Here is a 12,998-nt window from a genome sequence, read left to right as displayed (position 1 = left end):
CGTCTCTACTAAAAATGTAAAAATTAGCCAGGCATGGTGGCGGCGCCTGTAATCCCAGCTACTTGGGAGGCATGAGAATTGCTTGAACCCAGGAGGCAGAGGTTGCAGTGATCTGAGATCACACCACTGCACTCCAGCTTGGGCAATGGAGCAAGACTCTGTCTCAAAAAAAAAAAAAAAAGAGGAAACAGTAATGTGAATGCATATCAGAAAAGACAAACTTACTGAAGACACAGACTCTGAGGAATATTTTTGTTAAACTCATACAATTGAAATAACAAAAATTCTTTACATTTCAGGGATATTTATTAAGGGTTTAAATAAAGATAAGGCAGTAAGGAGGTCTCCTACTTTGAAAGTCTCCTTTTCAATATTTAAAATTAGCAGAGCATTACTTCAAATATCTAATAAATATTCATTGGTAGCTTTTGGTTTACTTAACTCAGGAAACAGGACCATAGAAATACTTATTTGACAAATAGGTTTTTTCTTTTTTTTGTGATGGAGTTTTGCTCTTGTTGCCCAGGCTGGAGTGCAATGGCATGATCTAGGCTCACCGCAACCTCTGCCTCCTGGGTTCAAGCGATTCTCCTGCCTCAGCCTGCCAAGTAGCTGGGATTACAGGCATGCACCACCACACTCGGCTAATTTTGTATTTTTAGTAGAGATGGGGTTTCTCCATGTTGGCCAGGCTGGTCTCGAACTCCCGAGCTCAGCTGATCCGCCCGCCTCAACCTGCCAAAGTGTTGGGATTACAGGCATAAGCCACTGCACCAGCTGACAAATAGATTTTCACCTAAACTCTCTGTAATCCAGGTCTAGGCACTCTGGGCTGCATGAAAATAAAGAAAAAAAGGAGGAGCAAAAGCCTAGCTTAACATCATTTTGATTCACATTTCTATAGAGTAAGTGTAGTTTAATGACCTGGTAAATGCAAATTATAAGGAATGATTTTCCACCCAAAGTCCAGGTGTAGAATCCTACAAAATTCAATACCCCATCAAAATGTGTGATGGTGAATATCATCAGGTTAGCCTTAAGAATTGCTGAGACTAAGTGTGGTATCATTATGAGATGCCATCTGGATTAGTAGAAAACTGACATACCACAGAGAAGCCAGATCTGCACATCTCCTGATGAGCAGATTTTGGCGAAACCACTGCTCAGGACAGAACAGCAGAGCCAGTTTATCTGTTCATCCTGTTCTTAAACACTACACTGACCCAATCAGGGTGGCTTATTAGAATACGGTGAAGACTGCACTCTCTTGGTAACTAGCTATCTTCTCCATTTATTGCAGAGACTTGGGAAAACTGCAAAAAGGTTAAGCACATTTACAGAACAAAAAAGCTTAAATTATCATTTGGAGGAAAAGATAAACAGGCAGTAAATATTTGCACTACCAGGAGGAAGTATTTTTTTCACCATATCTTATATCTGTTACTTAACTATAGTTATTGAATTTCTAAAAACTTCCCCAAAATGGTCAACACTGAGCAAAGTTCTCTCTATAAACAAACAGAAATGAAGTGTTTGTATGCTCTGAGGAAGTAATGACACTGCAGATCACTTACAGTTCTTTTCAATTCATACAGTTAGAACAAAGAATTTTCATTAGCAGGGAGTTGGCAAATAGTAGATACAAACACCTACTCCTTCCCCCACTAAACACACACATGCTTAGACCATTTCACTTTGCAGGCTTCTGGTTATTTGTGAGTCAGTCGAATGTTAACCACATTTGATGGGAAGAAAGTGTGTTCAGAAGAGGACCGACAGAAAAAAGTTGAAGACTCCAGGGACGAGAATTCTCAAGAAAGTCAAAGAGAACTTCAGGTGATCATGAGAGAATAAAAACTCTGAAAAAATTACCATATGTCCCAGCAATTACTCTCCCAGACGCCAATCCACGAGAAAAGGAAACATATGTCCACATGAAGACTTGTGCTGAAACGTTCACAGCAGCATTATGCATATTGGCCAAAAATGCAAACAACCCAAATGCCGATCAACTGAAGGACAAACAAACTGGTGTGGGCCGGGCACAGAGGCTCACGCCTGTAATCCCAGCACTTTGGGAGGCCGAGGCGGGTGGATCACGAGGTTAGGAGTTTGAGACCAGGCTGACCAACATGGTGAAACCCCATCTCTACTAAAAATACAAAAATTAGCCGGGTGGGGTGGTGTGCGCCTGTAATCCCAACTACCCAGGAGGCTGAGGCAGGAGAATTGCTTGAACCCAGGAGGTGGAGGTTGCAGTGAGCTGAGATTGCGCCACTGCACTCCAGTCTGGGCAACAGAGTGAGACTCCGTCTCCAAAACAAACAAACAAACAATGTGGTGTAGCCATAATGGAGTATCATATTCAGCCACAAAATGAATGAGGCCCTGACATATGCTGCTACATAGATGAACCTTGCAAACACGATGCTAAGTAAGAGAAGCCAGTCACAAAAGAGCACACGCTGCATGATTCCATTTATATGAAACGTCCAGTACAAGTCAATCGACAGAAAGCAGATTCGTGGCTACCAGGGCCTGCGGGTAGGAATGAGAGGTGACTATAAACGGGTATGAGGTTTCTTCTTGTGGTGATGGAAATGTCCTAAACCTGGATTGTGGTGATGACTGTACCACTCTGTAAATACACTAAAAATCCTTCGATTGTATGTTTAATATGGGGGAATATTATGGTGTGTAAACACATCTCAACAAAGCCGTTAACTGACGACTATGGGGCCAGGTGCGGCGACTCACGCCTGTTAATTCTAGCACTTTGGGAGGCTGAGGTGGGCGGATCACCTGAGGTCAGGAGTTCAAGACCAGATTGGCCAACATGATGAAACCCCATCTGTACTAAAAATATAGAAATTAGCCCAGCCCCATCGGCTCCAAGTCATGACGGTCTAGGCTGAGCCCATGGGGTGGGCTGCTGGGATCATGGACAAGGTCAGGAGGCCCTAACCCTGACTTCCACAGGACTGCCTCTGACACTCTGCTGGGATGTGCATTCACGTGTACGGCTCCCATAGGGGACTGGAAGTAACTTGAGGGCTGATGCTCTATCAGGTCTGATTCATGTATCTGTCTCTAAGCCCTGCACATGCCCCGAGACACAATCCTGCATGGCTGGCACTCAATAATGTCCGTTAGGAAAATCCAATGGTGCTTTGAAAATGTCTTCCTCCATCTCCAGCAGCCTCAAGCAGGATAGTTTAGTGGATTAGAGATAAGCTTTCTAGTTCTGTCTTAGAGAGTCATCCAACCTCTCCAAAGTGTAGTGGAAAAATACTATCTACCTCCTGGGTTGCCATGGGAATTTTAACTCAATCTGATCTCACAGGAGACGCCGTGACCTACTGCACAATCATTACCTGAGGCTGAACTTCTGCAGGGCCCCAAGAACATTCTCTCTGGTGATGATGTCCTTGTCCTCCTCCTTCAGTCTTCCCTCCAGCATCCGTAGCACCTTTGTGTTCTGGGCAAGGTAGAGGCGACCTGATGATGCACCAGAGAGGAAACAGGTGAAAGACAGAAATAATTTATCTGGTATGCTACAAAACCACTTTCCATGAAAACTTACTTTGCATATAACACAGTAGAGTTTGGGTAATTTTATGTTCTAAAAAACTTACTGGGCAGGGTGCAGTGGCTCACACCTATAATCCCAACAGTTTGGGAGGCTGAGGCAGGCAGATCACCTGAGGAGATCGAGACCAGCCTGGCCAACATGGTGAAACCCCGTCTCTACTAAAAATACAAAAATTAGCTGGGTGTGGTGGCAGGTGCCTGTAAACCCAGCTACTCGGGAGGCTGAAGCAGGAGAATTGCCTGACCCTGGGAGGCAGGTTGCAGTGAGCCGAGATCGCACTACTGCACTCCAGCCTGAATGACAGAGCGAGCGAGATTCCATCTCAAAACAAACAAACAAACAAAAACGTACTGGTTGTGCAAGGTGGCTACGCCTGTAATCCTAGCACTTCTGGAGGCTGAGGCAGGTGGATTGTCTGAGCCGAGGCATTGGAGACCAGCCTGGACAACAGGGCATAACCTCGTCTCCACAGAAACTAAGGAAAATTAGCCAGGTATGATGATGCACACCTGTTGACCCCGCTAACTGGGGGGCTGAGGCAGGAGGAACATTGCTTGAGCCCGGGCAGTTGAGGCTACAGTGAGCCGAGATCATGCCACTGTACTCCAGCCTGGGTGACAGAGTGAGACTCTGTCTCAAAACAAAAACAAAAACAAAAACAAAAAAAAACACAAAACCCCCACAAAATTTATTAAAAGATATTTCTTCCAAAAGTTGGTTTTATTCAATGAAATATCTGATGACTAGAAAAACCACTCTTCTTGAGAGCTAAACATAATTCATTGCTGTGTTCTTGTGGGGAGCACTGTCCTTTTTTTCCATGAAATCCTGAACCCAACAGTCAGATCTACAAGGAGAAAAGAGGGGTAGATGTGTGTGTTATGAGCCCTTAAGTCTTCACAACAGAGGCAGCCAAGGAATGCTTCCGTCCAAACTCTCTGTACAAGGCCTGGAGAAGAAGCAAGATGCCATACCTGGGACCCTGTAATAAGCCCAGAACGGTCACTAGCCTGCTATGGACTTCTGAATTGATATGGAAGATGTTAATTTCAGACATAAGTTTCAACAGTATTATCATATGAATGGTCCTCAGTAACATATCCTGGCGTATCATAAATGTCTGCCAAAAGGATGGAAGAATGAACAAACAAATGAACAAAGTTTTGGAGTATCATGTATTCATAATTTGAAAACTCCCTTTATTCACATTATAAAGAGCTCAAATAAATAAGAACTTATGGAAGATAATGGCACTTTGCAAAATCATTTTAAATTCAGTTATGGGGGCATGTTATTTTCAGAGTTTTCAAATCCTTTGATTTAAGAGGTCATAGTCTTCCAAAGGAAATGGTGCAGTGTTTATTGGCGTCTGCTTTGTTTCACTAAGCTTATTTTGCCGTAATTGTTTCACGTATTTTGCCTTAAGTAGGAAATTATAGAAAATGCATCCATTACCTGTGATATACTTGAAAGCAATATAAAATGTTGCTTTATTACAAAACCAGAAAGCTTTAAAAAATAAAACCGGGAGGTTTACAAAATAAACCCCAAAACTGTCTAAATGTGCTCTGACATAAATGAAAGCAATATGACAACAATTTTCACAAAAGACCTTAGATAAATTAAACAGTAACAAACTGAGGAAGCGTCATCTCCAAGAAACTTGGGAGGAACACTCATTTTCAAAGGAAAAAGCACACCAATGCGACCAAGCTCTTCTCTTTGAAGCAAAGCTGATGTCTCACCTTCTGCCAGTGACGCAAAAGCATTGATGAGCCTGGCCATGTACTGCCGCACCACGTCACTCTTGGAGTGCAGCAACTGAAGCACACACCTCTGGGGGAAAAAGTCAAGAGGAAAAACAACAAGGTTAAGAAAAGGGAGAGATAAACATATGTCTCCTCTTTGGGTCTGGTAGTTCTCTTCCTCTGACTGAACTTATTAGAGGTGAAATAAACAGACTAAAGCCAAACATTTCATCTGGAAGCCTTGATTTCCAGCTGAAATTTGATGAGACTTGGCAAAAATAAGTTAAGTCAGATTTCCAAATTAAATGAATTAATTATACAAAGCCCTCAGAACAGTGACTGGCGCAAAGGAAGCAGTCCTGTTTGCTGTTACCGTTGCTGCTGTTTTCCAGGTTAGAATGGCAGATCCAAGACACATGCCTAATTTGGCTCCCTCTAAACCACAGTAAAATTACAATAAATGGACCGTTAAAAAAGATAATTGCCAAGGACAGAGAGAACAGCACGAGAAACAACAACGCCACAATTCTGGAAGCGGGAATGCAGCATGGCAAGAGGCTTAGCAGGCCCAAGAAGGCCAAATCTCAAGGCAGCAACGGGCACTGTGGAATTACCGTTTCCATTACTCACTCCTCAAAGGGCTTAAGAGCTGAAGAAAAATAAATGGAATGGAATGAATGGAAGTTGTTTAAGCAGCAGCTGGATCCCACTCATGTGAGTCCTGAGCATCTCTCAGCACAGGGCAGGGGAGAGGGTGTTCCCCTGTGAAGGTGACATAAAGGGTCTGTGGATGGGGGACACCAGGCAGAGGAGAGCAAGGGTTGCAGGGGTTCTAGAACAAAATGGAGAGGGGGGTTAGTGTCTAAATGCAGAATGAATGTGGAACAGAGGGCCACCCCAAAACTTGGCTCCCAGGACCCTGGCAACCAGACCCTTTCCCTCTAGGCCCAAGATTAGAAGACTATTCTCACAGTGAAATGACCAGCCCAAGGAGAAAGAACTAGAGACCATGAAATCAGAGGTTCCCAGCAAACGGTTCACCCAGATCCCCCTGGATGGAGCTATCCATCGACAGGCCCCACCATCACACTCAATGGCTTTGTAGTCCCTTTCACTCCAAATCTCTCATTAGGAGATCATCAAGGACCACTGGACATCTGAGAAAAGTTTCTACCAGGAGGCCAAAACAAATGGGGCGGGGGCGGGCTTGGAGTAAATGAGACTGTGCAGGGAGAAGAAAACTAAAAATTAAATAAAAATTCATCACTAACATCCTCTAAGATATAAGAAACTGTATTATATCCATGAAACAAGAGAAAGCTATCAAAAAGGAAATAAAAGTTTCAACAGAAGGGTCAGAAAATAAAGATGAAGAAATCTAGGGAGGCTGGGCAGGGTGGCTCACGCCTATAATCCCAGCACTTTGGGAGGCCGAGGCGGGCAGATCACTCGAGGTCAGGAGTTTGAGACCAGCCTGGCCAACATGGTGAACCCCCATCTCTACAAAAATACAAAAATTAGCCAGGCGTGGTGGCACACACCTGTAATCCCAGCTACTCGGGAGGCTGAGGCAGGAGGATTGCTTGAACCCAGGAGGCACAGGTTGCAGTGAGCTGAGATTGTGCCAGGGCAGCAGAGTGAGACAGTCTCAAAAAAAAAAAAAAAGAAAAAAAAAAGAAATCTCCCAAAGAATGGAACAAAAAGTAGAAAATATGAGCGAAACTATAAGAAAAATAGAAAACCAGTTCAGGAGGTTCAACATTCAGAGAGAGAACACAGAAAACAGAAGGAAGAAATCCTCAACAAAATAACTCAAGAAAAAGTTCCCAAAATGAAAGCTGTCAGATTGGAAAGGGTTCACAAAGTGCTCAAAACAATGGATTAAAATATACCTCATGAAGGACGTCAATGGGAAACTGGGAAGATTCAATGTGCTTCTCGAGAGAGAAACAGGTCACATATGAAAGATAAAGAATTGGAATAGCTTTGGATTTCTGTTTTAAATTTTTTGAGTCAAGGTCTCACTTTGTTGCCTAGGATGGAGTGCAGTGGTGTGATCACAGCTCAGAGCCTCAACCTCATGGGCTCAAGCAATCCTCCCGCCTCAGCCTTCTGAGTTAGCTGGGACTACAGGCACATGCCAACGTGTCTGGTTAATTTAAATTTTTTTTTTTTTTTTCCCTCAGCTGCTCACAAATTCCTGGGCTCGAGTGATCCTCCTGCATCGGCCTCCCAAAGTGCTAGAATTATAGGCACGAGCCACCCTACCCAGCTGGCTTTGGATTTCTGAACAGCAAAACTGGAACCTAAAAGACAATGGAGTAATGTCTTCAAAATTCTGAAGGAAAATTATTTACAATCTTGGATTCTATACAAAGAATGAAGACATTTCTTGACCATATATGATCTCAAAATATATATTCCCTGTGCACTTTTTCTCTAGATGCGATTAACTAAAGGATGTGTTCCACCAACCGAGAGAACAAGTCAAGAAGTAAGATAATATCAGACACTGGAAACAGAGATCCAATTCAGGAAAGAGGTGAAAGCAATCGACACACGTTTGGTGAAGAGACTCCTGGACAGCAGCTATGCACCAGAATGTTTTCCAGACTAAACTCAGCTGATTCAAGAGGGCGACATATCAAAGGCTGTCGTCCCCAAGATGCCTGTTACCATTACACCAATTTAGAGCGAATTTTTGTTGAAGTATAGCATCTACACAGGACACTGCACAGATCACAAGTACAGCCTGATGAGTGTTCACAAAGTGAACATGTGGCTAACTAGTAAACAGATCAAGAAACAGAACATGACCATCATCCCCAAAAGCCCTTCCAGAACCCCATTCCAAACCAAGGGTGACCTCTCTCCTGGCTTCTAACATCATAGATTCATGTTGCTTGGCTTTAAATTTTTTGATAAATGAAACCATATATTATATATTCTCCTATGTTTGACTTTTTCATTCAACAATATGTTTGAGCTATTCACCCAGGGTCTCTGCTGTATTCCTTCTCATTGCTCGAAGTATCCCATTTTACAAATACATCACAGGTATTCACTCTACTGCTGATGGACATTTGGGTTGCAGCCAGTGTTTTGGTTCTAGAAGTGCAGCTATGAATATTCTTGCATGTTTTTTAGCGAACATATGGGCACGTTTTGGTTGGGGCTTACTTAGGAGTGGCTTTGCTAGGACACAGGTATTCAGTTTTAGTAAATGCTGCCCGTGTTTCAAAGTAGTGCACCATGTCCTAATTTTTAAACAGAGTACAAAATAGCTGGTGAGACGAGCCCAGACTCATCTGCATTTGGATAACCCTGAACATATGCTAGTGAAGTTCCAGCTCCCCTTTCCATGCCCTGCTTTGTGGATTAGCTGTGAATAGTCTTTCTACTGCCACAGAAGTGTTCTCAAGTGATCAACCCCTGAGAACTAGGAGGAGATCAGGTGAGCTTACGAGACAAAATACAGAGCAGCTCACCATTGCCCTTGGGCATAAATACTGCTGCCGGGTGCAGTGGTTCATGCCTGTAATCCCAGCACTTTGGGAGGCTGAGGCGGGCGGATCACCTGAGGTCAGGAGTTCGAGACCAGCCTGGCCAACATGGCGAAACCCCATCTGTAATAAAAATACAAAAATTAGTTGGGCATGGTGGCACACACCTGTAGTCCCAGCTACTCAGGAGGCTGAGGTGGGAGAATTGCTTGAACCCAGCAGACAGAGGTTGCAGTGAGCCAAGATCACACCACTGTACTCCAGCCTGGGCAGCAGAGCGAGACAGTCTCAAAAAATTAAAAAATAAATAAATATTGCTGTTGGACAAGTGGTACCTGGCCAGCCTTTCAATTCTGCCAGATGCTCTATGTTTCCCAGGACTGTCTCCCACCTCTGATGACCAATGTTCCCGGAGGGGGTCAATAAGCGCTCAGGGAAGCTATGTCCAGATGTCACCCCAAACTTTGGTTTATGCCATCTTCTCCTAGCTAACTTCATCTAACATGGGCACAGTCCTGTTTCCTTGCAGAGCGAGGCTGGTGCTTGCTACTCAGCACAAAAGCAAATGCTGTATTATGCAGGACATCTATATAGATGGGAAAACTATAAAGAAAAAGCAAGGGGCAGATTAACACAACAGTCAGGATGAGCATGCACACTTCACAGCAGCACTATTCACAGCAGCCAAAAGGTGGAGGCAATGCAAATGTCCACTGATGGAGGAACAGATAGATATGCAAAATATGGTCCATCCACACAATGAAATATTAGCCTTAAAAAGGAAAGAAATTGTGACATATGCTACATGGATGAATCTGAGGACATTGGCTAAGTGAAATAAGCCAGTCACAAAAAGAAAAATACTGTACAATCCTACTTATATGAGCTATTTGGAGAAGTCACAATCATAGAGACAGATAGTAGAATGGGAATTTGCCAGGGACCTGGAGTAGGGGGGAACGGAGAATTATTGCTCAATGGCTACAGAGTTTCAGTTTTACAAGATGAAAAAAGTTATTTATGGAGATGGATGGCACATGATGGTTGCACATTATAAATGTGTTTAATACCACTGAACTGTACACTTAAAAATGGGTAAGATGCTTAGAGATATGAAGGGGGATATTTATGAAGTCTAGAAACTAAGAATTCAGCTAAAAATGAAAATCCATGGGCCCCACCATAGACCTATTGAATGGAAACTGTTGGTGGGACCCAGAGATCTGTTTTAATGAGACCTCCAGGAGATAACAATGCACATTAAACTTTGAGAACCACTACGGAAGAGGAATGGATCGAGTTCAATTTCCTATCTGTACAGGCTAGTTTACCTTGGTCCCATAGTGACACAGCACCCATGCTGGACAGGGAGTCTTTCTGCCCTGCAGATTCTCTGACATCTTAAGAGAACTTCAACTCATTTCTTTTTTTTTTTTTTGAGATAGAGTCTCAGTCTGCCACCCAGGCTGGAGTCCAGTGGCGCAATCTCAGCTCACTACAATCTCCGCCTCCTGGGTTCAAGCAATTCTGTTTCCCAAGTAGCTGGGATTACAGGTGCGCACACCACACCTGGTTAATTTTTGCATTTTTAATAGAGACAGGGTTTCACCATGTTGGCCAGGCTGGTCTCGAACGCCTGACCTCAAGTGATCCACCCACCTCGGGCCTCCCAAACTGCTGGGGTTACAGGCATGAGCCACCACACCCAGCCTATTTCTTCTTTAAAAAAAAAAAAAATTATTTCATGTTTGTGAGGTACAGGTGGTTTTTAATTACACGGATAAGTTATTTAGTGGGGACTTCTGAGTCTTTGGTGCACCCATTGGGTACAGTGAACACTGCCACCTGTGCAAGGTCCATTATAACATTTTTGTTTGCATCCTCAAATCTCAGCTCCCACTTATAAGTAAGAACATATGATATTTGGTTTTCCACTCCTAAGTTACTTCACTTAGAATAACGGCCTCCAGCTCCATCCAAGTTGCAGCAAAAGATATTATTTCATTCCTTTTTATGGCTGAGTGGTATCCCATGCTGTATATATACTACATTTTCTTTATCTGCTCATTTGTTGATGGGCACTTAGGTTGGTTCCAAATCTTTGTAACTGCAAAATGAAAACATGTGTGGGCATGTGTCTTTTTCATATAATGACTTCTTTTCCTTTGGGTGGATGGCCAGTAGTGGGATTGTTGGACCAAATGGTAGTTTTACATTGAGTTCTTTAAGGAATCGCCATACTGTTTCCCATAGTGGTTGTACTAATTTACATTGCCACCAGCAGTGTAAAAGTGTTCAAGGGTTCAGTTCATTTCTTCTTCTTCTTTTTTTTTTTTTGAGACGCTCTGTCACCAGGCTGGAATGCAGTGGTGCCATCTCCGCTCACTGCAACCTCCATCTCCCGGGTTCAAGTGATTCTCCTGCCTTAGCCTCCTGGGTAGCTGGGATTAAGGCATGTGCCACCATGCCTGGCTAATTTTTGTATTTTTAGTAGAGACAGGGTTTCACCATGTTGGCCAGGCTGGTCTTGATCTCCTGACCTCCTGATCTGCCCATCTTGGCCTCCCAAAGTGCTGAAATTATAGGAGTGAGCCACTGCACCCAGCAGCTCATTTCTTCTTAAAAAAATAAACCAGGCCAGGCACAGTGGCTCATGCCTGTAATCCCAGCACTTTGGGAGGCTGAGGTGGGTGGATCACTTGAGGTCAGGAGTTCAAGACCAGCCTGACCAACATAGAGAAACCCCGTCTCTACTAAAAATACAAAATTAGGTGTGGTGGCACATGCTTGTAATCCCAGCTACTCGGGAGGCTGAGGCAGGAGAATCACTTGAACCCAGGAGATGGAGGTCGCAGTGAGCCGAGATCATGCCACTGCACTCCAGCCTGGGTGACTAGAGTGAAATTCCATCTCAAAATAAATAAATAAACCATAGCTGGGCGCAGTGGCTCACGCTTGTAATCCCAGCACTTTGGGAGGCTGAGGTGGGTGGATCACCTGAGGTCAGGAGTTCGAGACTAGCCTGGCCAACATGGTGAAACCCCATTTCTACTAAAAATACAAAAATTAGCTGTGTGTGGTGGCGGGCGCCTGTAATCCCAGCTACTCAGGAGGCTGAGGCAGGAGAATTGCTTGAACCCAGGAGGTGGAGGTTGCAGTGAGCTGAGATTGCGCCACTGCACTCCAGCCTGGGTGACAAGAGTGAGACTCCATCTCAAAATATATATATAAGTAAACCACAGTAATTACATATAGTGACTTGAGGAAGAAATTACTCTCTTCAATGGCTACAGAGTTCATTGCATTTTTGACAAAAACCGTAGATGACAAAACCCAACACATCTTTCATCAGAGGACACATTCTCATTTTATACATAATCAAGAAAGGAAAAAAACACTGCCAATTAAACTATAATATGCCACTAACTGTCAGATACACCCTAATAGCAAAGATGTTAAAATGGGGGGGAAAAGTGTATCTTCGACTCAATGAAATAATGTTAGAAATAATCAGTATTGACTTTACTCTTTGAATTTGAGTTTGGAAGTTATAACAATATATTATTTAGGTGCTTCATGCCTTGTAGGCTGGATTCAATGCCATTATAAATCCAAACAGAAAAAAAAAAGCAAGAAAATAAGTCAAGAATATGAGAGAGTATTTTTAAACTTAACACAACTCTTTCATGAGAGCATTAAGACTACATTCACAGAGTAAACTGGCAACTCAAAACTCAAATTGTATTGCCTGTATGTACAACAGATGAATGTACAAATCGCTTTCCCAGGGTCTGCTGCTATGGTTTAAATGTCCCCACCAAAACTCATATCGACATTTAATTGCCAATGTAGTAGTACAGGGAGGTGGGAACTTTAAGAGGATATTAGGCATTAATGGATTAATGCCATTATTGCTGGAGTGGGTTAGTTATTGTGTGAGTAGGCTCCTGATAAAAAGACAGCTTCAATCCCCATTCTCTGTCTCGCATGCTCACTTCTGCCTTCTGCCTTTTGCTTTGGGATAACCCTTGCCAGATGCTGGCACCATGCTCTTGGACTTCCTAGACTCGAGAATGGTGAGCACAATACACTTGGATTGTTTATAAATTACCCTATCTGTGGTATTCTGTTATAGCAGCAGGAAATGGCTACAAC

General features: G+C 43.3%; 1 protein-coding gene across 9 annotated transcripts in view; it reads right to left on the bottom strand.

Annotated features, from left to right (window-relative positions):
* Positions 1-12,998, bottom strand: part of ARMC9 (armadillo repeat containing 9) — a 177,307-nt gene that overhangs the window by 100,508 nt on the left and 63,801 nt on the right. For all 9 annotated transcript variants that reach the window (XM_038001389.2, XM_038001390.2, XM_038001392.2 and 6 more), the window contains 2 exons: positions 5,338-5,428; positions 3,375-3,498 (listed from right to left, as the gene is read on the bottom strand). In XM_038001389.2, coding sequence (XP_037857317.2) covers positions 3,375-3,498; positions 5,338-5,428 — 215 coding nt within the window. The remainder of the gene's footprint in view (positions 1-3,374; positions 3,499-5,337; positions 5,429-12,998) is intronic.

Source organism: Chlorocebus sabaeus, chromosome 10 (genome assembly GCF_047675955.1).
Source record: "Chlorocebus sabaeus isolate Y175 chromosome 10, mChlSab1.0.hap1, whole genome shotgun sequence".
Taxonomy (NCBI): domain Eukaryota; kingdom Metazoa; phylum Chordata; class Mammalia; order Primates; family Cercopithecidae; genus Chlorocebus; species Chlorocebus sabaeus.
This window is presented reverse-complemented; position numbering and strand designations above follow the sequence as displayed.